We start from the raw sequence: 27,291 nt of genomic DNA on the forward strand, positions 1-27,291 counted from the left end.
TCAGAGCTCCAGACCACTCCTGATCTGTTGCTTCTGCGAATGCCAGTAATGGCCACCCTTGCCCCAACTGGATGCCATGCCAGGTCTGAGCTGGCTTCATCCCCACCCCCACCCCCCCCAAACTGTGCACTCTCCTTGGCACCGGCAGCCTTCTCCCTAGAGTGGAGCTGTGCCAGAGCCAGGGAATCAGTGCAGCTGCTTGACGTGGGCTGGGGTGTGCACTGGGCTGGGGCATTTGCAGGAAACCAGCCAGAGTCCCAGGCTGTTTCAGTCAGCTTCCTGCACCTTGTTCCCTGGAGTAAGCAAGCATGTGCTTGTTTTTCATGAGTGGAATCTAGGCTTCTAACAGCTGTTCTCTAAGTCCTACTGGTTTTCAAACCAGCTAAGGGGATTCATCTTCCTGGTGTCAGACCCTAGGGCTGTGGTGCCTAATAATGTGGTTTGAACCACTCACCTGTGCACCCTTTCTTTTTTTAAAATTTAATTAATTAATTAATTTATTTTTGGCTGCGTTTGGTCTTTGTTGCTGCGCACGGGCTTTCTCTAGTTGTGGTGAGTAGGGGGGGGCTTCTCTTCGTTGTGGTGTGCGGGCTTCTCATTGTGGTGGCTTCTCTTGGTGCAGAGCACGGGCTCTAGGCACACAGGCTTTAGTAGTTGTGGCATGTGGGCTCAGTAGTTGTGGCTCGCAGGCTCTAGAGCACAGGCTCAGTATTTGTGGCACACGGGCTTAGTTGCTCCGCGGCATGTGGGATCTTCCCGGACCAGGGCTTGAACCCGTGTCCCCTGCATTGGCAGGCGGATTCTTAACCACTGCGCCACCAGGGAAGCCCTGTGCGCCCTTTTTGAGTAATTTTGCTTTTAGTCATTTATCGTTAGATTGTGCTTCTGAAATGTTCTTCATAATTTTGTTTCGAATAGGGGAAAATTGGGCTCAATCTACATTTATTCTAAAATATCCCAACAATATGTATTTGGTTCGGTAAATTTTGGTTTTATCCAGACTGTGAAATATCAGGGAGCTGCTTACATTGACGGTGTGAATGTTTATTGACAATATAGCAAATGGGAAAACAAGTCATGGAGTCATATGTTAAGTATGAGCTCCATTTTTTCCCTGGTTGTTAATACATACTGATTTTTTAGAAGTCTACAAGTATTACACCACAGTATCAATAGGAGTTCCTCTTGGTAATGAATAGTGAGGGTGTCTGTGGCGGGGAATCAGTTTCCATGTGGTCCTTCAGGTGACGCCACCCAGATGGTGCCAGCATCCTGAAACCCAAGGAGGATTGTGTAATCCCTCTCTTCTTTGTCCCCTCCTAGGGGCACAGGTCCTGACCTGATTGCTTCTCTTCCTACCCATATTCCATGTGGATTTTTCTTTACACCCTTGGTTGTATAAGAGTCTTTCTGCCAGTCTCCAGTTTGTTGTCAGTGGGAATTGCTCCACATTGTAGATGTATTTTTGATATGTTCATTGCAGGGGAGGTGAGCTCAGCGTCCTCCTACTCTGCCACCTTGATCTTCTCCTTGATGCCATACTGTTTTGATTACTGTGGTTTTGCAGTATAGGTTTTGCAATATAGTTTGAAATCAGGGAGCATGATGCTTCAGCTTTTTTCTTCCTTTCTCAAGATTGCCTTGGCTATTCACGGTCTTTTGGGCTTCCATACAAATTTTAGGATTGTTTGTTCTGTTTCTGTGAAAAGTGCTATTGGAATTTTGATAGGGATTGTGTTGAATCTGTAGATTTCTTTGGGTAGTATGGACATTTTAACAGTATTCTTCCAATCCATGAGCACAGAATATCTTTCCATTTATTTGTGTTATCTTCAGTTTTTTTTTTTCATTAATGTCTTATAGTTTTCAGTGTGCAGGTCTTTCACCTCCTTGGTTAAATTTATTCTTAGGTATTTTTTTCTTTTTGATGCAATTGTAAATGGGATTGTTTTCTTAATTTTTTTTCTGATAGTTCATTATTAGTGTATAGAAATGTAACAGATTTTTGTATATTGATTTTTTTGTTTGTTTGTTTTTGGGCCAAGCCACACGGCTTGTGGGATCTTAGTTCCCTGACCAGGGATTGAACCCGCGCCCTTGGCAGTGAAAGCGCGGAGTCCTAATTACTGGTCTGCCATGGAATTCCCTGTATATTGATTTTGTATCCTGCAGCCTTACTGAATTTATTAGTTCTAATAGTTTTTTGGTGGATTCTTTATATAAAATCATGTCATCTGCATATAGTGACAGTTTTACTTCTTCCTTTCCAATTTGGATGCTTTTTATTTTTATCGCCTGACTGCTCTGACTAGGACTTCCAATACTAGGTTGAATGAAAGTGGTGAGAGTGGGCATCCTTGCCTTGTGTTTGATCTTAGAGGAAAAGCTTTCAGCTTTTCACCATTGAGTATGATTTTAGCTGTGGACTTGTCATATATGGCCTTTATTATGTTGAGGTGCATCCCCTCTATACCCAGTTTGTTGAGAGTTTTTATGAGTGGATGTTGAATTTTTTCAAATGCTTTTTCTGCATCTGTTGAGATGGTCATGTGATTTTTATCCTTTTTGTTAATTGTGTATATCGCATTGATTACTTTGTGGGTGTTGAACCATCCTTGCATCCCTGACATTGGCATCTTGTGCATTCCCTGTTTTAACCTAACAGATATCACCATTATGCACCCATTTGGTCAAGGCAGAAACTGAGTCATCATAGATGCTTCCCTCCTCTCCTTCCAGTCATTTACTACTGTGCCTTCGGCATCTTTCCTTTTGTCCTCCTGGATACTGCCTAGGTTTAAGCATCATATCCTATCATGATTGGCAGAAGAATCTCCTAAACTGGTCTCCCCACTTCCAGACTTTCTTGTCATGTTTGTCCTCCTTGTGTTGGCTGCAGAGAGATCTGCAACAAGATCTGATGCTTTACTCCCCTACTGAAAACCCTTGGCTCTCCATTGTGCTGTGCCCCCTGCTTCCTTTCCAGGCCCATCTGCCATGCACTCTGTGCACCTGTGTTATCACAATGGTTGCTGCTCCTCACCCCAGGCTTCCCTGCACTCACCTACCTCCTGGTCTGTCCTTTGACAGCTCTGGGAAGCTGCCTCTTCTCCCTCCCTTTCTCTCCATCTGTTGTAGATGTTCCCCCAACTGCCTCTAGCATGCTGCTTAGTGACCAGGGTGGTAGAGAATGGTTGTGTTTGGGTTTGAATTCCAGCTCTGCTACTTCATAGCTTTCTGAGTTGTTATTCTCTAGGCCTGTTTTCTACGTGGGTCATGTGAATGAACAATGCTCCTTTGCAGTGTGGAGAATACAGTTTTCACCTCACCTCCTCAGGTTACTTATTCATCCATCAGGAATCAGCTCAGCATTTACCTCCCTGAACCAGGCCCCTCTCCCCAGGGTTATGTTTTAATAGTACTGGCTAGTGCGTGTCTAATTTGTGCAAAATATTTTCCTAAGTATTTTGCATGTCATTTAATCCTCACATCTACCGTTTTCCAGAAGTGTAGACAGAGGCTGAAGTGCCAATGCTCCCGCCACTGGTAAATGATGGAGGTGGGATCCTGAACCTAGAGTCTGGCCTGAGAAGCCTGTTCTCTTAACTGCTGCCTCTATCTTATCAGCTTGTTAATTTACTCATAGCAGTTTTAACCGTTTGTTGCATAAATAAGCAGTTAGGTGACATGTGAAATGTCTGGCTTGCTGCCTGGCATGGAGGGATTCAGAAAATGTGGAATGAACAGTTCTTATTCCCTGGCAGCCTCGAGGACATAAGGGCCCTTAAAGGGAAGTGTTTTCTTCTGGATTCCTTGCTGCCGGAGTTGCTCGTGTTTCCTGCCCGAACAGATCTGCATGAACATCCACTGTACCAAGCTGGTCACCTCATCCTACAAGACAAGGTAGGGTGGATGGGTGGAAAAGGGAGGAGCGGGAGGCGAGTGATCAGCCTGGGGTCCCTTTCAGCCAGCCCCTGTGCTCTGCGCCGCCAGGCGAGCTCTCTCCCGGCCATGCTGCTGGCTCCACCTCCAGGTTCCCATGTCATCGACGCATGTGCTGCCCCAGGCAATAAGACCAGTCACTTGGCTGCTCTTCTGAAGAACCAAGGGTGAGTGCCATGGTCAGACAGATGAGTGGGGTGGGGTCTGATCCTATATTTTGTAAGAAGAAATAAGGAATTCTTAACTCCAGTAGGTCACGAAGGCTGAAAGGAGGCCTCCCCTTTAAATATTTCCTCCTGGACCTAGGGCAGTTCCCTAAGTTTCCCAGTGGGTTACACGTGTGAGATGTGACTCCCTTAGCCCTTGGGGCACAGTGCCCTGGGCAGTTATTTCTAACCACTGACCTTTATTTTTTTTAACTTTGTTTTAAACTTCACGTGACTCACTTTAATTTTTTTTTTTTAATTTATTTTTGGCTGTGTCGGGTCTTAGTTGCGGCACACAGGGTCTTGGTTGAGGCGTGCAGGATCTTTCGTTGCGGCGCGGGCTCTGTAGTGTGAGGCACGCGGGCTCTCGTTGAGGCGCGCGAGCTTAGTTGCCCCACAGCATGTGCGACCTTAGTTCCCTGACCCCGGATCGAACCCACGTCCCCTGCATTGGAAGGTGGAATCTTTACCACTGGACCGCCAGGGAAGCCCCCCGCTGACCCTTTTAAATATTAATTGAGAATTTAAAGACATTTAAGTATGATTTTCTGTGTGTCCTGACTTCAAGTACGTGTTACTGTGTCAGACCTGTGGGCTCTTACGTGTTGCGTAAATTCTCAGTTCACCTCAACTCTGCTCTCCTCCCTAGGAAGATCTTTGCCTTTGACCTGGATGCCAAGCGGCTGGCTTCTACGGCTACCCTGCTGGCCCGGGCCGGGGTTTCTTGCTGCGAGCTGGCTGAGCGGGACTTCCTGGAGGTCTCGCCCTCAGACCAGCGTTACCGTCGGGTCCAGTACATCTTGCTGGATCCTTCTTGTAGTGGCTCTGGTGAGATGGGGGAAAACGCGGCCGAGGGCCCCACAGATCCAGAGCAGCCTTAGAGCGGGGATGGGGGCGTGTGGCGGTCGTCGTTCGTTTTGGCCTCGGGTTTAGTTCTGGCTCAGACTATCCTGTGAATGGTCAGACGTGCTCGTCTGTATGTGGGGATTTCATACGAAATCAGGCAGCGTGTGGTGAAAGCACTCTTCCCTAGGGATGCTGACCAGACAGCTGGAGGAGCCCGGGACCGGCGTACCGAGCCAGGAGCGCCTGCGAGCGCTGGCCGCCTTCCAGCAGCGGGCGCTGAGCCACGCGCTCACGTTCCCCGCCCTGCGGCGCCTCGTCTACTCCACGTGCTCCCTCTACCAGGAGGAGAACGAAGACGTGGTGCGAGCCGCCCTGCAGCGGAGCCCAGCAGCCTTCAGGTAGTGGGTGTCCACCAGGGTCTGGGGCTGGGGGCCGCCCTCTTACCTAGAAGCCCGTCCCATTTCCTCTCTGCAGGCTGGCTCCTGTCCTCCCCTCCTGGCCGCACCGAGGCCTTGGCACTTTTCCAGGTGCTGAGCACTGCCTCCGGGCCTCCCCTGAGACCACGCTCACTGGCGGCTTCTTCGTTGCTGTACTGGAACGGGTAGAGGTGCCAAGGTGAGTGAGCAAGGGGCCTGCTTGGAAGACACTGGAGGATTGGGGCACATCTAACTCACTCTTCTTTTCTTCCAGCTCCGTCTCACAGGCTGAAGCATCAGCCCCAGAAGTTACACCCAACCCAGCCCCAAAGAGAAAGAAGAGGCGGCGAAAGGCAACAGCTGCCCCCAGCTCACAGCCTGACATGTAGCAGGTGCTCAGAGCTTTGACTCCTCAGGTCCTCCTCTCAAGCTTAGTCTCGGGCCCTCAGCCCCAGGCAGCAGTTTTGTTTGGAAAGGCTCTTTTTATGGCTGGAGGAAGAAAACCGGTAACCCCGTTTCTCCAGCTGGAAAGAGCGGATATCCCTGTGCTGTGGGTCCCTTCCCTGGGCTCTGTTCTTGCTGGTGAGACGCACTGCTTCCCACAAAAATAAAAGGCAGGACATGGTCTACGATAGATCACAGTTTTTTTTAATGACACAAGCAAGGAGAACAATCTCACGTTCATACTAAAAATTCCAACTAGACTCACAGGAATTCAGTCTTTATTTGTAATGGAAAGTCCCAGCCTCCCGTCCCTGTCCAGTGCACGTACACGTCCACACCCGCACTCACGCGCTCACACTCAGGCTGCGCCAGGACGCCCGCGTCAGGGGGCTCCTGGATCAACTGTCCTGCCTGTGGAACTGAGGTAAACTAGCTGCAAGTACTAAGCTGAGAGGGGCTACCTTACGTAAGGTATAGGTAGAAGCTTGATTTCTAGACCCGCGCCCCACCCCCCTCCAATCCCAGCAGGTATCTGAGGCTCGGGTCCCTCCTCAGCTCCACACACAACAGTTAAGTACTAACAGAGCTCTCCTTGGGGCAGTGGGGGCGCAGTCCCTGCCACAAAACATTCACCCTCGTTCACCAAGGGGAGGGGGACTAGTTACATCTACATCACGTTATTTATAAAATAAGAATTACATTTTGTGTTTCCGGAAGGAGCTCTAGTCCCTCAGGAAAGCTGCCTGGGACAGCATTTGAGCCTCTTCTTCACACAGGCATAACTTAACTATACAGCTAAATTTCTAGTCAATAGCATTTATACTTAACCACCTCAATGAACCAAGCTTGAAGGAATTTAAAAGGCAATTTAGCTTAAATACAAAAATAAATTTTTATTTTGTTAAAAAATGTTTAAATATTTTTCCTTTTAATTTAGACACACGCATTCATACTTCTTCCAAAGAGGATGGGCATGGCAGCAAGGCTTTTGGGCCTGGGGTATGTGGTTTCGGAACCAAGGAAGAAGGAAGGAAGGGGTGGAGGAAGTAAGATACAATTTTAAAATGTGGTTCATTAATTTAGGTTTTCTAACATATACTACAAGTGATCTAGCCTACAGTGAAGTTAGGCAGGTGGGAAACAAACAGCAGAGGGAAGAGGCCTTTGCTTCCCCTCAGACCCATCCTCCTCGGGCTGCCAGCCCTTAAAGTCAAAACACCATTTGAAAATTCAAGACTCGGCACTTGTAGCCGTAAAGTGGTGCTACTTTCCACATTCAATTAGCGAGGCCCCAGGAACTTGAGAAACAGTTAAGTCCGGCACTACCAACATGCCGCCACTCATACAATTCAGTTCTTCCTCCAAACTCGATTCAAAGAGCAATAGACACGAGCATCAGACAAAATAACACAGGACAAGGCTTTAGACATACAATCCCGGAGAGGCAGACGAGCCCAATGAGGCCAACGGGGACGGTGGGCGAGGAGGCAGCTGAAAGCAGCGGGGGCGTCCTGCCTGCTCCAGGAGCTTCCCTCTCCTGGGGAAGGTATCACCCCTGGGTCTGCCAGGCTAACAGTCTTGAGCCACCAAGCTTTTAGGGGCCAAACTGGCAGAGAGGGTCGGGGATGAAACACCGGCTCGGACTTGGCGGGAGGAAGTGGAACGGCAGGAGCAGCACCCGCTGGGGCCTCCAAAGGCAAAGCCAGAGTCAGGATCATTTTAAAAGGAATCGATCCTGCGAGGAACCAGTAAGGGATGAAGCAGCAAGAAATGGGGAAACAGAGTCCCCTAACGGGGCCTGAGGGGGAGAACCACTTTTTATAGCCAAGCCAAGCAAGGTGAAGTTTTAGGGATAATCCATCCCCCAATCCCATCAAATGCATATCAGAGATGCAAGTGGGTGAGGGCTCCTCCTGCTACCCTCCGGCAAAGATGGCTCTCAGGGAAAAGGCGGGAAGGGAGGCCGCCTGACAAAGCTCATACACTAAACGAGAGTCAGGGAAGGCAGTGGACGATATGTACAGATGTTTCTTTAGTTCTCTCCAGCCTCACCAGTGGAACTGTTCAAGTAAGGTAGTAATAGGCGTCTGCCCTGCCACATCCTGCCTCCCCCTCCCTCGAGAGGCCCGAGGCTTCTGCTTCCTGGAAGAGAGAAACAGCCCCTGGGGCTGCCACCACCTCCCTGGTGGCCGAAGCCAGAGGTCTGGGGCAGGTCTCCGTTACGGAACTGGAAGGGTCAGAGGCTCTTCCTAGCAGGTGCTGAGGTCCAGATTTGGGCAAGGGTGGCGGGGGCGTGTGGGGCAGGGGCAAAGGCTATTTCTTGCGGGTGTGCTGCCTTCGGGCCTGCAGTCGCTGTCGAGCCCCTGGGGTCTTGGATCCCGCACCAATGGAAAAGGAGGGGGCCGCCGGTCCTGGAAAGATTCAACAAGATCTCATCAGGGTAGCTGCTACCTGAGAGCAGTCTCTAAAGAACACCGGGTGCTGGGAGAAAGCCTCGCCAAGCTCTAGCAGTCCTTCCAGGGGACGGCTGATTAAAAAGGCAAAATCCCAAGACCACAGATAGGCTGGGAGCAAGGCCCAGGAAAGCATGTTTACCTGGCGTCCCAGCAGTCTGGCTCCTTCTCATCTCCGCTGCCCAACTCCAAACCTGGCTTGTGCTGGACTCACAGACGGGCCTCGGAGAGCCGGAGCTGCCAGCCCACCCCACCCCTCTTCAGAGAGGAGACACGCAGGTCACACTGGCAACAAGGAGACTGGCCGCTTACCGAAAGGTCCAACTCCGACAAAGCCTTGGGCGGGTGTTGAGGACGCCCCAAAGGAGAGGCTGCTGCCTGATGCGCCCACCCCAGGGGCAGGGGTGTTCTGACCAAAGGCGGGTGTGGAGGTGCCTAGGAAGAAGAGACAGCAGAGAACTGTAGAGACGAGGCTGGAGAGCAGAGGGCCTCAAAGCAGAGGGGTAATGAGCCTAGTGGGGAGGTCTGCTCCCGGCAGGGCCTTCCCCGCAGGACCCCTTAGCTCCCATTCAGCCCCCTGGAAGGAGACCTTAACACGCGTTGCCCCAGGTGGGCCTCCCAGCCTGCTAACAGCTGTGCCGCAGTGGAGACAAGCCCCTCAGGTTGCCTTCTGACCACCTACGGAGTAGGGCCTCTGCATTCCCTTGGCCACCAAACACAGCAGCAGATGACCATCAGTGGACCGCCACCTCTAGCCTGACCGGGTTACCTCCCTTCCACCAGGCCTAGAAGCGTTATGCCTCTTCTCCTTGTTCACCTGTCTCCTCCCTTCCACCCTGTGGGTCCCCTGATCTCCCCCCGGGGCCCACTGGGACTCAGCCGCCAGCAAACGCCCCGCCCTCACTGAGTGCTGCCGTTGTGCCCGCTGCAGCCCCGCGGGGAGGGCTGCCTTCTCTCAGGGGAGGGCTGCCTTCTCTCACGGCTCTTCCTCGTCCCAGGGGCCGGGGTGGGGCAGGCATCTTTCTCGCTTCCTGGGGCCCGGCCTTGCCCCCCGTCTCTCCCTCTACTCCCCACTCCAGCCTCGTCCCCACAGCCGCGCCAGCTCCCCCACCTCCCCTGCAGGCACTACACTGGCTCCCCGCTCGCCATCGCTGCATCTCCGGCTCCTGCTTTTCCTCAGCCTCAGAGGACCTCCCGGCCACCGCCCCTCCTGCTTTACTTGGTGAGTTTCAACAGGCTGGCCTTGCCGGCTACCACTTATTTTAGGTCTGTATCTCGTAACTGAACGTCGCTGGGGAAAAAGAACAGTGCTGACTAGCCTCACTGTAACTTCACAAGCACACTTTTCCAGCCTCAAAGCTGCCTGCGATCCCATCCCATCTTCTCCCCAGCTCCAAAGCTACTACTTTCAACAGGCCCTGCGGTGCCCTCTCACACACCTCCCCGCAGCCCCAAACTCTTCTTGTCACAAACAGTCTCGGAGATTAAATTTGTTACTTCCTCAGAAAGGCATTCCTCCATGGTCATTAATCACATACTTTATCAAGACATTTATTGCTACCTGACACTCTATTTACACATTTAATACCTGTTTCTTCACTACCACAATGTAAAGCTCCACAAGAGCAGACGCTGCACAGCAGACCAAGTCAACCCCTGACCTTACCTCCAAACACAGGTTTGCTGTCCGGCGTGCTGGCCACGTTGAAGGCAAAGGGTGTGCTCTGGCTGGGCGCGCCCAAGCTGTTCTGACTCAAGCCTCCCCCGAAAGGGGTCGTGCTGCCAGTGGTCCCACTCTGTCCTGCTCCAAAGCCGAACGCTCCAGAGGCAGAGCTGGTGCCTGGGGTGGCCGCACTGATCCCAAAGCCCCCGCCGCCGGCTGGGGCTGCCGATCCCCCAAACGTGAAGGGCGATGGTGTCGTGCTGCCAAACACTGAGCTACTGGTCCCACTGCTGGCGGTCTGGGTTGTAGCTCCAAAGCCAGAGGTGGTGGCTGCACCGAAGGAGAAGGCAGCTGTGGTGCCGCCAAAGGCTGGCTGGGTGCTGGCAGGGGTGCCGAAGGCAGAGGCCGTGGCCTTCAGACCACTAAAGGCCGACTGCGTGGTGCCACCAAAGGCTGGCTGGGCCGGGGTTGGCGCTGGAGCCGCAGTCGGGGCCGGGGCTGCAGAGTTTCCAAAAGTGAAAGAGCTGCCGAAGCTGGGGACGAGCGCCGACTTGGCAGCCCCCTGCTGCTGCCCATCCACAGCCCCGAAGGCGAGTTGGGGGCTGGCTCCTGGGTAGGACGGGAGAGGCGGCTTGGCGCTCGAGCCGAAGGGAATGTTGAACGCTGGGGCGGTGGTGCTACTGAACGTCAGTGTGGGCTGGCTGCTGGTGACCGGGGCTGAGGCGGTGAGGGTGCTGCCAAAGCCACTAAAGCTGGACGTGCTGCTGCTGCTGCTGCTGGGGGCTGTCTGGGCGGCACTGGGAAGGGACTGGCCAAAGGTGGCGACTGCTGTTGAAGCGGGCATGGCGGGAGGCTTGCCAAATTGGAATATGGGGCCCACGGCGGGGGTGAAGCTGGCACCGGAAGCAGGGGGAGTCCCAAAGAGGAAGGGCTGGGAGGCGGAAGCGGTGGTGCTAGTCACGCTGCCCAGGGTGCTGGTCACGGTGCACACACCGAAGCTGAACGCGGGCTTCGGAGCGGAGTCTGCGGAGGTGCTGGCTGTGGTCATGGACACCACTGCGGAGGTGGCGCTGGCCTGGCCGCTGAAGAGAGGGGCGCTCGTGCTAGTGGCTGGAGTAGCTGTTTGCTTGAAGGAGAAGGGTGTTAACATGGGCACGGATGCAGGCGGCCCCATGTTGCTAAAGATAGGCTTGAAAGTGAGGGGTGGGCTGCTGGTCGTCGTGGGGGTGGCTGAGCTGGAAGATGCTGCGGCTGTGACCTTGGAAGGGCTAGAGGGCAAGGGGCCCTCATTCTCGCTTTTAGGTGGGACCACAAAAATGGGCTTGAACATGGGAGATGCTGAAGACACAGCAGGGGCCACAGAGGCAGGAGGCTTAGCAGGTGGGGTGCTCAGCATTCCAAACAGAATACTCTGCTTGGGGCTGGGAGACGGGGCGGACGGGGCTTGGGATTTGGCAGATGTCTCAGCCTGAGGGTCCGGAGGTGACTTGCTGGCGTCAGTGACTGGTCCTGGGGAAGCAGCAGGGGTCAGCCCCAAGAAAGTGGTGGTGGATTTGGAGTCTGAGGAGGTGCCTGGAAGGGGTGCTGACTCTGAAGAGCCCGGAGGGGCCAGAGGGCTGGGTGTCTTCGGAGGCGAATGGGCCACAGTGGTTGCCACGCCAGCAGATTCTGGGAAGAAGAGTAGAGAAAGTGAATTTGGAATATCTCAAACGTGATGCAGTGTTCAATGCCTAGCACAGTGCTAGGGATTCAACAGTCAACAATTATGACTAAATCTATATCACAGGCCTTTAAACTGTTCATTCCTGAAAGTCAAGGAAGTGTTCATAATTTCTACCCTTCACAGGTCATAAGAAAGATAGAAGAGGATAAAACTTGGCCCAGTTGGGGGTTAAATGTGTAGAAACTAAGAAAAATCCAATTACCTGAACTCAAGTCCAATTAATTATGTAGATATACCTTATTCATCTAACAAAGATGTACTATATGACATTCACCCACCAGGCGCTGAGTACAGAGCATATGACCATGAATGAATGGCCTCTGCCCATGAGGCCTGGGAGAGGCTGAGTACCTAATATTTTCTACACTAGGACGAAGCATGGTAGAGGAGTGTGTATGTATGCAGTGCCAAGAAGGCAAAGGCGCTGGAACAGCCGGCAGGTCCTTGGAAGCCTGTTACCTTGTGCCTGCGGTCTAGCAAGCATGTGACAAGACACCTTAACCACGTGACCGTTTATACTTCAGGGACACCTCATGAGGTGAGCACTGTTCTTATTTTACAGATGAAGACAACAAGGCTCAGGGCAGCTAAGGGACTGGGTTTCAAATCAAGAGCTGTTTGACTACCAAAGCTAAGCTGCCTTCCCCAGCTTTAAGTGTTGCAGCCCTTCCCTAAAATGTCCTGATTACAGATTTCTAAAGCTCTTAAGCTTGCACCAGCTCAGGCTTGGGAAGTTAGAATAGGTTCAATCTTTACAGCAATTTCCAGCAACTGATGGGCATGGTGCTTTTACTTCCACCTAAACAAAGGCTGATGTCATTACGTGCTCCAAAGTAAGCTCCCCCACTCACCGGGGAGGGATGGCAGGCCCGGGGAATTCTGCATCTTCTTCAAGCTCTCCAACAGTGGGTTAGTGCTTGGGGCTGGGAGGGAGGCTGGGGATGAAGCAGTCCCAGCAGCAGGCAGGGTAAAAGTGAAAGAAGACTGACTGGTAGGTGGGTTCTCCGTGACAGAGTCTGAGGCAGTATCTAGGGAAGAAAGAAAAGATGACATTGTCCTCCCTTGTTTGGGAATTCTTTCCAGTGGCATATCATGGAGCACGGGGAGTGCAGGGCCTCAGGACAACTCATTTAGAAAGGCTTCCCTTCAATCTCAATGCTCACTGTTCTCCAGATTCCACTGAGGACCCAAATGGATTTCCCAGATGAGAAAGACCAAAATAAAACCAAAGGAAACAAACCCTCTCTGGGGTGTGAAACTGATCTACATTCCTTACCGGTCTTATCCTCCAAGACCTTGTTAAACCACTGTAAAGAAGCTTTCTTTTCCAAGTCTAAGTCTTCAGCAGTGATTGAATAACCAAGCTGGGGAGGTGGAGGCTACCAAAGAGAAAAAGAAGTTGTCAATCAGGAGAAACTGGAAGAATCCTGTATTTAGCCTTCCTAAGACAGAGTTAAGCTGGGGTGGGCAGAGGTAGATGGACAAGACCATACCAAGGTCAGCTGGTCCCCTCGCCTGGAGGGCAGCAACTGAACCTTCCGTTTACGCTGCCCAGAGCTGCCAGGTGTTGATGGGGAATTCCACGAGTTCTGTTTCTTCCATGTGGTTTTATCTGCAACTAAAAAAAGAAAGACTTGTTTTCGTCCTCCTCTCTGCCAGAAATGGATAGGTTTGTCTATCCTGTTTTTAACATTGAGTTTTCACTGGGTTATCTCTGAAAGATTCGATCTTGCATGATTTGGGCTCTTGGATGGTATCTGCAAGATTATACAGTCAAGAGGATATAAAGGCAGAATTGCTCCAAATGCAGGTATACAACTGCTTGCTGGACAATAATTACCTGGATTGGTCACAGACACCTCAGCCTAAGCTTGTCTGTAGCCCACTGTTACCACACGTTATACTGTACCTGTCTGTGTCACCCTTCTCCCTTACCTGACTATAAATTTCTGAAGGACAGAAACTCCTATCTCTGTATCTAACAGGCCCTTCACAAGGCAATGCTCAACACTTCCACCACCAAAAGCCACTCTAGTGCATTCATCAACTTACCCTTTTCTCCCTGGGACTCCTTGTCTGTTACCAATGGAGTTGAAGAACTAGAATGATGAGAAAGCTCCTCTTCTCTGTAGGAGGAAAAGGCAGAATTAAGTTTAAGGAAGACTTGCTGGCAAAAAGTACTGGATAACTTCTTGTACCTGCTTACCTACCAACTGGTCTAGAACAACCATGATATAAGACCTCAGTATGCCAGGACAAAAAATAAAAGAAGTCAAAAGAAAATTCCAACAGAAAAGAATGGAGGCAGTTCATGGAAACCAAGGAGAAACCTTTGTCTCACAACAAGCACAAATCAATAATCTTCAAAACCTTACTTACAACCCACCAAGTTCCTGAAAGTTCTAGTCACAGATATGATCCCTAACAGAATGACATTCAACTTGACTGTAGGTACCCAGAAGGTCAGCTGGAGTCAAAAACATGAAGTCTGCTGCCTGATGACATCATTCACTCTGTTCATTCTATTGTGTGTGGCCCCTACTCTTGCACCCCCGTCACTCACGCTACAGTGTGAGGAAGAGAGCCAGAGGCCTCTACAGTTGGTACAAAAGAACTGTAAGAGATGAGAGCGATTCAGGTGGGCACTTCACTGTCCTCTAGATGTTAATTTCTTTGATCCTCCAAATCAGAGTTGCAGAAAGCCTAAGAGCCAAGTAAATGTCCCTCTTTTCCTGACCTCTCATTAATCCACACAGCAAACAATAATGGATTACCTTATTTTCTTTGCTGGCCTCTCTGGTGTCTGGGAGCGGGATGAGGCTGGGCTGGAGAAGGGAGATGAACTGGGACCACTCCTCTTCCACAGCTAAAAGTCAAACAGAAGTAACATGACTGACCCTAGCTGATAGTTTATCATCTGACCTTCAATATAATGTTGTGGTTCTATTCATCACTGCATATAAAATCTCCTTTTAGGTAACTAAAAAATACTTCTTTGTGAAGGAAGGCTCCTGAAAAGAGTCAATTGCCAGTATTAACTACAGGAGAAAAAGTCTGAAAAACTAATGGAACGCTAACTAATAAATGTAGAAGGAATGAATGTACTTTTGGCGTATATTAAAAAGTGGACTGTCACATTCAGTAATGGTTTAGAGCTATGATGTGCATACACGTTTACTCTATATTGTCTGTGGAAATGATAAAAGTAAACTAAACTGTTCCAATGGAGACAAGCCAGTAAACTAATTTAGTTTTGCTCTCATTAAATTTTCAGTTTTACTTTATTAACTTTATTTTTTTTAAATATATGATCATGACATCTATGACTTTTGCAGCATCAGTGGTGTTTATCGTTATAATTATCCATGCATCTGTCTCTTCACCAAGTGGAGTCCCCTGATAGCAAAGGTAGTCTGTTTTCATCTCTGCCTCCTTCGAAGGGGCCTAGCAGCAAAGTACTTGACAAAGAGCAAGCTCTCTGCAAATAGGTTCACTGTCTCTGGCCTATTTACAAAGACACTGAACTATCACCATAGGCATTTTTCCTATTGAGAAGCTTCTAGTGATTTCTTACTCAGTAAAACTGCATCATATAAGCACAAACAGGGAGGCAACAATGCTTAATAAAAATTTAAAAAAGGTAAAGAGGGTTTTAAATCAAAGACAGGTGGTAAAGCAGCAGAATAGTTCCATAAGACTAATGTCAGGAAACCAAGACTCAGAATGAGCTTGAGAAAAAAGCTGAAACCAGTAATAGTTTTTTATGTTATGCTCAGGCAAATGACGAGAAAGGACAGCCATCTGAAAAAACAACAAATGCTTAGGCCTCACACCTGTATTTTTAACGAAGTGCCAAAGGTGATTCTAACCTTTAGCTGGGGTGGAAGACAACCTGGTTCAACAATCGGGAGGAACGTGCTCTATGTCTACGTCACAGACTAAACACACACACAGTCCAGGTGTCATAAAGAACTACTGAAAAAACCAAATGAGCTCTTAAATAGCTTGGGGCAGGGAAAAGACTTTCTATTCCAGAAACAAAGGAAAGAAAACTGACAGACTGTCATAGGACCACTAAGAACCTCTCTAAATAAAAATGTCTCCATGTGGGAAGGGGACTTTACTATATACTCTGTACCATCTGAATTTTCAACCACAGTAATGTTTCCATAAACTAGAAATAAAATGTATGTGGACAGGAAACAAAAACACTCCAAAATGAAACAAAAACGTAACTAGAAACAAAATTAAAAGGTAGATATATTCAACTAAAGTGATAAGTTAATATCCTTAACATGTAAAAGTGAAAGTCTTGCAATTCCATATAAACATAATAAACATATCAAATGAGAAGTGGGCAAAGGCTATACCAAGGCAAGTCATAAAAAGAAACAGTCAATCTATGTATCCAGCAGTCAATTTAGTTCTGCACTGTAATTCAATTTTTGTCAAGTTCCTACTTCATAAAGGTACTATCCTTTATACTTTACAAAGAACACAAGGATAAGCAAGACCATTCCCATCATCAAGAAATTTACAATCTAGAAAAGAGACAGGACGGTACACAAATTGACTATAATAGACAAGAGATGAACGAAGTCTCTAAAAAGGAGTCCACGAAGACGGAGATTATGCAGAGTTCGGTTAGAAGAAGAATAAAGGATGAAGGTGACATTTGTGATGGTCCTTCATCATCTGACAAAAACACCTGAAGAAAGACAAACTTTATAGGCTTGCAGTAGGATGGGCACATGATTCCAGGTGGAGAACAGAACAAGAAAAGGAAACAAAGCAGGAAGGAATTAGGTGCTCTTACAAGATAACAAATACGCTGCTTTGGCTTAAATATAGGGTATATGTAAAGGAATAATAAGGGACAGGGTCAGAAATGCAAGCTAGGGTTTTGAGGTTTTGAAGGCCAGGGTTGCTATTCCTACTTTGGAAAATGACAAGTCTTATATAAGACTTATGAAGATATCAGTGTCACGTACAACGAGATCTAAGGACAGTTCACTTTCTCTAATTGCCACCAGTCTAATATTTGTAATGATAAAATAAAAAATGCTGAAGAAAATATAAAATACATATGTTTGAAGGTATGGTGGTATGGAGAGCTACCAAGGCAGTGAGACACTGTGGAGGTAAAACAGAGAAGAGGAGCCAGTAGGTGAGGAGCCTCAGGGCGACTGGCCCATTCCAAAAGTAAAAGCTGCAGTTGAGAGGCTGAGAAAAGCTTTTGGCAGCCCTGTAGGGCTGGGAAGACAAAAACCGGAATTCAGGGCTTTCCAAAGTAGAGGGGCCCTAATATACACCTTAGGCTTTTGGTTGGAATCCCAAAGGCTACATAGTAGGGTACAGGGCAAATCAGAAATAAACCAGCCGTCACAAGAACTGACAACCAACTCAGAATCATGTCAATTCCAACTGTACAGGGGTAATCTGTCCCTATCCTAGCTGCCTGCCAGAGGCAAAAGACAGACCTCTCTGGAGGAAGATACTACCATTCAGAACTTCAAGTCATTGTCCCCCCACCCCCCCAATGTCTGACAGTAAAACAAAACAACAAAAACGTATGTAAGAAGATAATATTCAAGGACTTCCCTGGTGGCGCAGTGGTTAAGAATCCACCTGCCAATGCAGGGGACATGGGTGAGAGCCCTGGTCCAGGAAGATCCCACATGCCGCGGAGCAACTAAGCCCGTGCGCCACAACTACCGAGCCTGCGCTCTAGAGCCCACGTGCCACACCTACTGAAGCCCACATGCCTAGAGCCCGCGCTCTGCAGCAAGAAAAACCAACGCAATGAGAAGCCCGTGTACCAAAACGAAGAGTAGCCCCCGCTCGCGGCAACTAGAGAAAGCCCGCGCGCAGCAACAAAGACCAAACACAGCCAAAAATAAATAAATTTAAAAAATTAATTTCTAAAAAACTAAAAAGAAAAAAACAATACTAGAATTAAAAAGAAAGAAAAAAACTGTTATTATTGTAGACAACATGATGTACATACAAAAATCCTAAAGAATATACAGATGAATATTCAGAATTTAGCAAATTTTCTGAATACAAAAATCAGTTGTATTACTATACATCAGTAACAAATTTCTAATATGCTATTTATAATAGCATCAAAAACATGTACCTAGGAATAAATGTAATAAAAAATATGTAAAACCACTGCACAGATAAAGATGATGTAAATAACTGAAGACCACCCCATGTGCACGGACTGGAAGATTCAATATTGTAAATGTCAGCTCTCTCCAAAATAACTGGCAGATTAAAGGCAATCCCAGTCAATACCTTAGCAAATTTTTTGGTGTGGAAATTGGCAAGATGATAAAATTATATAGAAATGCAAAGGGCCAAGAACCAAGACAATTCTGAAGAGGAATGAGAGAAATGAGAAAGTTGGATGACTTACTCTACTAGATATCAAAACTTAAAGACTGTGTGGCACAGGGCAGAAAAACAGACCAGTGCAACAAAACAGAATCTATCAACAGAAATGGATCTACAGATATACTGACACATTATGACAAAGGTGGTGCTGCAGAGCAATAGGAAAAGGACGGGCCTTTCAATGAACGCTGCTGAGTCAAATGGATATTTAGATGGAAAAATACTAATTTTGATCCCTACCTTACATCATACACAAAAATCAATTTCAAGAGGATTATAGATCTAAATGTAAAAAGGAAAAATAATAAAGCTTCTAGAAGGTAGCATTAAGAGAATATCATCATGACCTTAGGCAGGCAAAGACTTCCTCAACAGTACACAAAATACACTAACCATAAGTGAAAAGAGTGAAAAGAATGAAATGGTGAGCCACAGAGTAGGACACTTACTTGTTGCAACACATATAATTCAGAGACCTTGTATCTAGAATATATAAAGACCTTACATAAATCAGTAAGAAAAAGACAGACAACCTAATAGAAAAGAGCCAAGAAACTTGAACAGGCCCTTCATAAAAAAGGACATACAAATGGCCAATGAACAGTTCATACCTCTATTTCATTATTAATCAGAGAAATACAAATTACTACTACTACTACTTCACACTCACTGGAATGGGTAATTAAAGAGACAGGCAACACCAAGTGTTAGTGAAGATGTATAAACACAGGAACAAAATCTCATACTGCACTGGTAGGAGAATCAACTGAAACATCACCTTAAAAAGAATTATACAGGGAATAACCCTAGACCACTGGTGGTCCAGTGGTTAGGACTCTGCGCTTCCAGTGCAGGGGGCACAGGTTCGATTCCTGGTCGGGAAACTAAGATCCCACAAACTGTGCAGTACGGGGGAAAAAAAAAAAGACTTATACAAAGCAGCACTATTCACAACAGCCAAGACATGGAAACAACCTAAATGTCCACCAACAGATGAATGGATAAAGAAGATGTGGTACATATATACAACGGAACACTACTCAACCATAAAAAAGAACGAAATAATACCATTTGCAGCAACATGGATGCAACTAGAGATTATCATACTAAGTGAAGTCAGAAAGACAAATACCATATGACACCACTTACATGTGGAATCTAAAATATGACACAAATGAACCTATCTATGAAACAGAAACAGAATCACAAACAGAGAACAGACTGGTGGTTGCCAAGGGGGAGGAGGTTGGGGGAGGGATGGAGTGGGAGATTGGGGTTAGCAGATGGAAGCTTTTATATACAGGATGGATAAACAACAAGGTCCTACTGTATAGCACAGAGAACTATATTCAATATTCTATGATAAACCATAACAAAAAAGAATTTTTTAAAAAAAGGATGTACATGTATGTATAATCATCACTTTGCTGTGTAGCAGTAATTAACACAACACTGTAAATCAACTATGCTTAAATTAAAAAAAAAAAAAGACATATAAGAATGTCCATAGCAGCATTATGCATAACAGCTCCCAACTGGAAACTCAAATGTCCAATGGTAGAATGGATAAATTAATTGTGGTATATTCATATAATGGAACAGTATTCAGCAATGAAAATGAAAGACCTACGACCACATGCAACAACATGAATGAATCTCACAAGTAAAATGTTGAATGAAAGAAGCCAAACACAAAAGAAAGCATATTCTGTTTCCATTTATATAAAATTCAGAAACAGGGAAAACTATATATGATGCTAATATTGAGGAAGGAAGGAGGGAAGAAGTAGTGACTGTGAGTGGGTATGAGAGGGGCATGTTGAAAATGATTTATTACTTGACCTGGGTGGTGGTTACATGGAGCTGTACATCTATATTTGTTTTTCTGCACATTATACTCTAATTTTCAAACAGCCATTAGATAGATTACATGACATGGAATGCTATGCAATATATAATGATTAAAAAAGATGCAGAAAAACCATATATGCTATGATTCCATTTTGTTAAACAGACCAGAAATCTTGTGTATCATCTGTGTTTGCATACATAGTAGGAATGTTAACAATAGGTACCTATGGGATGGACACTGAGATAGCCAGGACAGGGGAATTTTTACTTAACAGTTATCTATACTTAAAAAAGATTCTGAAGCCAGGAAAGGTAATATTGTAGCACATGTTACAAAATTCCAACAAGAATTCAGTAAAAAGTTTCCTTCCTATCCAATAGTTATTACAGTTTCAAATATATCCTGTCAACATTATTCTATGCACATCAAAAGATTAAAGAAACCAGCAGCATGAATAGAGGACACTATACACACAGTTCTGTACCAGGCTTTTTAAATATAATATTTTGAGCTCATTCACATCAGTGCCTATTAAAGCTGCCTTACTGTTTTTAACAGTTACACAGTATTTCAACTTATGGAAATACTGTTAAGTCATTCAACCAGCCCCCTAAAAAGGTATGTTTACATTGTTTCCAAGCTTCTGCAAAAATAATGCTACAATCAACATCCTTGTATATGTCTTTGAGTATATGTGTAGGGTTAATTCCTAAAAGTAAACCTGCTGGATCAAAGGGCATGTGCATCTCTAATGTGAATAACAATGGCCACACTGCCCTCTAGGGAACTGTACCAACTGATGCTCCCACTAGCATCCTTTTTTTTTTTTTTTTTTTTTTTTTTTTGCTGCGGGTTGCACGGCTTGTGAGACCTTAGTTCCCCCACCAGGGATCCAACCCAGGGCCCCCGGCAGTGAAAGGGCCGAGTCCTAACCACTGGACCACCAGGGAATTCCAAGAAGCCTGCTTTTGCAAACATTTATTTTTATGGTTTCTATTTTACATTTAAATCTTTAGTTCATCTGGAATATGTTTCTCTAGTACTGTATATGAAAAGCTGCTCAAACTCACTCACAAGAGACACAAATTAAATACTATTCCTCACCTATCAAACTCATCTTTCATTTATATTACTGTAAGAGCCTTCTGGATTAACTTATCTCAAAATTTTTCTCCCCTCGAAAATCTTCCTCCACACATGCTTTATTTTTTCCTAGCTACTATATATTGGGTACCCACTTATTAACAGGCACTGTAATGGGTACTTTTCAAACACTACCTTCAGTCTTTACAATAATGATTTAGAAATGAGACAAAGAGAGTTTAAGTGATTTACTTGCCCAAGGCCCCAGAGCTACTAGGTGTCAGAGCCAAGACTGGAACCCACATCTGTCTGGCAGCAAAGCTTGCTCTGTTCCCTAGGCTATACTACATCCTCTTTCTAAAAAAGAATTACAACCACTTCTTATTTTAAAAACTTTCATTAAATTCTCAATGCCTATAGGATAAATTTCTTTTATGATCCAATGCAATCTGGACTCAATCTACCTTTTGATTAAATTAATATCATTTACTGAATTATTCGTCCTTTGCCCATTCATCTGCAATAATGCCTCTGTCTTGTATCAGGTTCCCACATATGATTGCTTTACTTTTTGGGCTTTCTATTCTGTTCCACTGGTCTATAGTTATCACTTAAGGGTTTGTATCTTCTGTTAGTGGTAATTCCAATATCTGACAGATAGAAGGCATCTACAGATAACCAGGTAGTAAACACTGGCTGATCGATTAATTAATGCTAGGAACCCATTTCTCCCACAGCGCAAGACAAATGTACCTGAGAGAGACCTCGAGTAGAACTGTAGGAACTGGTAATGGCATTGCGGCTGGAGCTAGGGATGCCACCTGTGTACGTGCTTGTCAAGGAGCTCATAGAAGAGGTGCGGGATCTCTTATTCGAGTGATCATCTGAGCTCTGGGAATTGAGACCTCTCTTCAGAGACCCAGGCCTAATAAAAAGGGGAAAAGACAGTCAGATGTATTATTAAAGACATTGTTTTAAGGCTTCGTCCATGGACACAAAATCTTTCTTAAAAAAAAAACTTAATAAAAGAGCATAATGCTCTTAATTTTATTATTAACAGTTTGGCTAAATATATCTGACAGTCAGGAAGAGAAAGCCAAATATTTTAAAAATCAAATATATAAGTCCACTGATATAATATTCTAGAAAATGCACACTAATCTACAGTGACAGAAAACAGATCAGCAGATACCTGGAGATGGGGACAGGATGGAGGGAGGTATTACTAAGGGGCGTGGGGAAACTTTTAGAGGTGATGTTTACATTCATTATCTTGACTGTAGTGATGGTTTCACAGGTGTATGCAAGTCAAAACTTATCAAATTGTACACTTTAAACAGGCAGTTTATTATTCGCCAATTATACCTCAATAAAACTGTTTTTAAAAAAAATCAGAGTTAAGAGAAACCAACCATTTTTTCTCAGCTTCCAACTGAAACAGAAATTCCCTGTACATCTTTCCTGTAGAATAAGTCATCCAACTCCTGTTATGATACTCAACAACAGACCAGTTTATTCTTATACTGGATGAAAATGTATTTCCTCTAACTTTCAGCCATGGATACTATTTGGAGCCAAACTGAGCAAATTGTTTTTCTTTTTTCACGTGACAGTCCTTCCATATTTTGGAGACCATTATCCAAATTTCCTTATTCTCCTTGAGATTTTCCTCCTCTGGGCTAGTATTCATACCCCTTCAAAACTGCCTTACCCACCACCAGCCCATAAAATCTTAGCTGCTCCACTGAGAATGAATTTCAGTTTGTGTACATCCTTACCGTGTAGTACACCAAACCAAACGCACTCCACAGACAATCTGAGAAGAACTAAGAGGAGCAAGACTGCCGCTCGCCGGCCTCATTCTAGTCTTTGTTCTTCATCAGCACAGACTAGGAGCACATTAGCTTTTTTGGCAGCCATATCATACTGCTGACTCAAATTAAGCATATACGTTACCACAAGGCTTTTCACACATATTTCTGAGCCACTTTTCCCCCCAGCCAATTCCTCCTCAAATGTATTTAAACTCAAATGTAGAGATTTAATATTTATCTTAAATTTCATATTGTTGCATTTTATCCATTGCACAAACCTTGTGATCTTTCTGTTTATATACTTGGTTGTTAAATATATTTATAAACCCTCTTAGCCTTAGTGTGTTTTATCCATATTAATGAAAAAATATTAAAAGGAATTAGAAGATAGTTATTGTGGCAAGTTACTCAAAATGTTCCTCTCTGACTTCAAAGATTTGAACCTGAACTAATAAAGCAATGCAAAAAAGCAAAGAAAGCCTACAGGACAATAACTCTGATAATTCCCTTTTCCAAACAGTCTGTATCTCACCCATGGATTCTCACTTACTTAGGCACAAAAGAAGCAGGGACTCCATTGGCCACCAGGGGCTCAAATGCTGAATGTCCGCTCCCACTGCTATCATGGCGCCTAGACAAATCAAAAAACTCTCAATTAAATGAAGTTCCTTTTCTTTCCCCTTAAATCATATTCCCATATTCTTGGGACCCTACACTCTTCCTATGGAGCATAGGTTCCATGCTAGACAAGAAGAGGGATGCTTCAACTCCAAAGATTCCAAAAGGTAAATTTATGCTAAGAGCATCCAGGCAATAAGAAAAGTATGAAAATACTTCAAGACCTTTTGAACTCTTCAGGTGTATCAATTATTTGCTAACTTCTCACCAAAGTATCAGAATCACAAATTTAACATCCTACCATTCCCAAATTGAAAACAAAAACAACACTTTAGGGATTAACCCACACATCCTATAGTGCTCTAGAGGTTAATATGGCAAGTCTATTAAGGAAAAACTTTACATATCACATACAAGAAGGGCCTATGCATGGTGCACATAATTATTGCTTATTCCCATCATGGAAAAGATAGTACAGAATCCTCAGTTATAGGCTCACTGGGGTCAAGCAAAATTACCACCCTGCAGAACATGAGAGACCTATCTGCACCATAAAAATAGTTATTTCTTCTCCCACCTCCACACCTCCCCACCCCCTGCCACTCCTACTTAGCTAGTTGACATTAGCTCAAATTGCTCACTTGTCAATCCTATCTCTAGTCATGATTACGTGATCTTCCCGTTACATACATACACTTGCACTGATTAACATTTCCCTACTCAATTTTGTCACCTACAGTATCAAAGCTGACCAATTTTGAACCTATAGGATATGAACAATCTTCTCTAGGTAATGGGGCCAATGATTTTACGTGTGGGGTCCACTGTCTCCTCAGAGAGCACTTCTTTGCCCACCTTATATAAAGAAGCCCCCTTCTCATTACCCTCTGTTATATCACTCTGTTTTTTATCTCTATACACTTATAATTGATAATTATCTTGCTTATTTTATTATCCTTATTTTTTGGTCTCTTTTCCTCAAACAAGTCCCATGAGGACTCCGTCTTGTTCAAAGCTCTCTCCGCTGTACCTAGAATAGGCTCTGGCACATAGTGGGTACTCAATTTATTGAATTAGAAAAATGACCGGACTCCTTAACTGACTCCTTTGCAGCCTGTTAAAGCCTTAACACCCATTTTCATTAAGTTATTGAAAACAAAATAATGAAATTGGTTTTACTCTCATTACCGATAAGTCTACCGTACCCGAGTCCTCACTTTTCTTCGCCAAGCACTCCCCTCAGCGCAATCACAGTGCTGCAACTGGTGGTTACCCAAATAATTCAACAACACGAGATTGTGAGGGGGAGACTTTAAGCATGCTCTCTCAAAAATAAAATTTAACACGTTTGCATCAAAAGTATGATGCTAACATGGCTAATAGTTATTGGCGTATCTCTAGTACTTATGGAAAAGGTAAATTACAAAATTTATCTAACATGTGTCTTAGGAAATGAACAGCATTAAAACCCTTGTTACCAGGCTCTTCCATGAAAGCCAAAGAACAGGACCTACTAAGGGTCACAAACTGGAGCTGGCCTCTACATCTTTTGGAGAGTGATCTATATTTCAACACATCCCGGGAGCCCACGTGAGAGGCCTCTTATTACTGTTGGGACTGTTACCTTCTTTTATTTTCCTGGCCATCAGCAAATATTTGGTCTTCCTCCTCCACTGTCCTTTTCTTCCTCTCTTTGAGGGCATTCAGTACGGTCTCCTTTGCACATGGGTCTGGGGCACTAGTTGATGGTGAGGACAGTGTTGAGTTGATAACTTGCTCTCGTCTACAATGAAAGATAAGATTCCAGCATCAAGATATTTTAATTACCATGCCATATAGCACAGACTTCAGTCACTGGACATCAGAAGCCAACCAACAAGCAAAAGTATAATTTATACACTCACAGAAATCGCCCTTTGCAATTAAAGCTACAGTCCAAGGCAAACAAAACAAAAAGATGGTTCAATTACTAGAATTTGGGATTTCTCATTCAAATAAGCAGCTACTTCTTTTTCTGCTTTGTCACAGGAATAACCAAAGAATAAAGTGGACAAACAGGAGTCTATTCTTTCAACGACAATACTCACATCGGAGAACGAGTCAATTTGCTATCTGGAGGAGCAATCCTCACTGTCACTGGGCTGCACACCATTTTGGAATTACGAGCAGATAGCACAGTCTTCTTGTGATAACCATTCCAGCATACAGTGGGAAGTACCCCCAGCAAGGAATATTGGGTCTGTTGAATTGGATATCTTCTTCGAGGTGTTATTACAAACCGATGTGATAAAGTCCCACAATCCCTGTGAAGAATGGAAGATACCAAAGAAGCTTAAAGGAATGTCAGAAAATTTAAATGACTAAAGAACCACGTGGGTTCAGATATTTTCCAGAGAGTTTAAACCTCTTTCTAAGCAACAAAGAACACATGGTATTTTTATGGCAACTTTCCCCCATTTCGTCTAAGGGCAGAAAGTGACAGCTGCTTAACAGCTGTCCCTACAATGGACTTCAACAATTTGAGAGGGAAATTTAAAACCTTGCCCACACAAGTAAACTACGATGGAAGAAAAGTGTGTGTTAGGATGTGTAAGGAGAAACTTTTCAAGAATGCTTCACTCTTATATGCTAGTCCATCAGTAACATACACTCAAAGTTAAACATTTTTAACACCTAATAACACCTAAACATTCATCTTCTCAAATAAATGTACTTTTCAAGAATCTAATATTTTCACCAAATTTTTGTATTCTTTTGTATCACTCAGCTATTGGAACTAAATGAAACTGTCTCTTTGATTTGATCATCTTTATCTACCAAGTTTTATCAATCAAAGAGGTGTTTCCTGGGAACACCTCTTTCAGCTCAGCTAACCATAGAATTTCTCTTAGTGGTCCAAAGAAAAAAAAATCTAACAAAACATACTCTATAACTACACTCGAAAGATAAAGACATTTTCACTAGAAGTAGGCATACTTAATGGTTTATCAAGTATTCTGCTAAATCTATACTGTATGAAAATTCAGACAGGTTTAAGAACTAAAAGGAAGGGAACAGCTGTGGCATCACATCTCATTCCAAAGGGTAAAGGGGGGCAGGAGACGACTGACACGCATCAAGGTGTTTAAGATGACAAAACGACACAGAATCCACTTTGGACTTAATGAAAAAGAAAATCGGATTTTAAAGTCAAGTCCTCAATTCAAAGCCCGTCGACAGAGAGGAGGGTGTCGGAAAGATCACGGTTATCTTACCGGTGGGAAGGCCTCCTAGAGGATCGGAGGAGAGGAGTGGGGAGGAAGGAGTGAACTTGAACGCCACGGGGATGCGCCGACTGAGCGGGCGGCGCCGTGCGGGCGGGTGGGCGTCGGCCCGGCCTCTCCCGCAGGTCCCTGCTCTCCGGGGCGGGGGCAGGCTGCGGGGGGCCGGGCTTGCCCAGGTAACTGCCCAAGAGGAGCAGTTCAGCGGGGTCGGGTCCTTCCAGCAGGCTCCGCGGCTCTAGAAGATTTCCGTTTACTGCCGACTTGGCCGGAGGCGAGGCGAGCAGTGTTCGCTGACGCCTGGCGTTCCGAACCAGCGAGAAGGCGCGCGAACCCCGGGGCTCGCGGCTCAGTCCCCACCAGGCCGCGGTAGCCCCCACAGCCAGCCAGGCCAGCGCAGCCGCCGCCGGCACCAGGTACAGCACGAGGCCGAGCAGCGACAGGACGAGAAGCGCCGCCCCGGCCGGCCCGCCGCAGCCCCAGCCCCGGCCCCGGCCGTCCCTGACACTCGCTAACGGCCGCCGCCGGTCACCTCCTCCAGCCGCCGCAGCCGGCGGAGACATCGCGGCTCC

The 27,291-nt window shown here is 45.8% G+C and overlaps 2 protein-coding genes across 2 annotated transcripts in view; one reads left to right on the plus strand and one right to left on the minus strand.

The window, feature by feature from the left end:
• Positions 1-6,044, plus strand: part of NSUN5 (NOP2/Sun RNA methyltransferase 5) — a 39,262-nt gene extending 33,218 nt beyond the window's left edge. Inside the window, exons 5-10 of the mRNA XM_061210138.1 lie at positions 3,765-3,903; positions 3,994-4,109; positions 4,798-4,976; positions 5,182-5,392; positions 5,469-5,609; positions 5,685-6,044. Of these exons, the coding sequence (XP_061066121.1) occupies positions 3,765-3,903; positions 3,994-4,109; positions 4,798-4,976; positions 5,182-5,392; positions 5,469-5,609; positions 5,685-5,799 (901 nt within the window). The 3' untranslated portion in view covers positions 5,800-6,044. The remainder of the gene's footprint in view (positions 1-3,764; positions 3,904-3,993; positions 4,110-4,797; positions 4,977-5,181; positions 5,393-5,468; positions 5,610-5,684) is intronic.
• Positions 6,038-27,291, minus strand: LOC133104404 (nuclear envelope pore membrane protein POM 121C-like). The gene is made up of 13 exons (XM_061210137.1): positions 26,714-27,291; positions 25,547-25,762; positions 25,084-25,242; positions 23,392-23,472; positions 21,781-21,952; positions 14,468-14,559; positions 13,746-13,819; positions 13,187-13,311; positions 12,970-13,072; positions 12,545-12,721; positions 9,974-11,638; positions 8,620-8,742; positions 6,038-8,265 (listed from the first exon to the last, which is right to left on the minus strand). The coding sequence occupies exons 1-13, from the start codon at positions 27,280-27,282 to the stop codon at positions 8,168-8,170; spliced, it is 3,654 nt and encodes a 1,217-aa protein (XP_061066120.1). The 5' UTR covers positions 27,283-27,291; the 3' UTR covers positions 6,038-8,167.

Source organism: Eubalaena glacialis, chromosome 13, assembly GCF_028564815.1.
Source record: "Eubalaena glacialis isolate mEubGla1 chromosome 13, mEubGla1.1.hap2.+ XY, whole genome shotgun sequence".
Classification (NCBI taxonomy): Eukaryota; Metazoa; Chordata; class Mammalia; order Artiodactyla; family Balaenidae; genus Eubalaena; species Eubalaena glacialis.

Bases quoted from the DNA above. Each gene is read 5' to 3' on its own strand.
- LOC133104404 (XM_061210137.1), bottom strand. From the start codon at position 27,282: ATGTCTCCGCCGGCTGCGGCGGCTGGAGGAGGTGACCGGCGGCGGCCG. The intron at 14,560-21,780 runs GTACATTTGTCT...TTTGACTTTTAG, and splicing joins CTACTCGAGGTCTCTCTCAG to CTGTGGAAGAGGAGTGGTCC. The intron at 12,722-12,969 runs GTAAGGAATGTA...TTTCTTCCCTAG, and splicing joins GGTCTTGGAGGATAAGACCG to ATACTGCCTCAGACTCTGTC.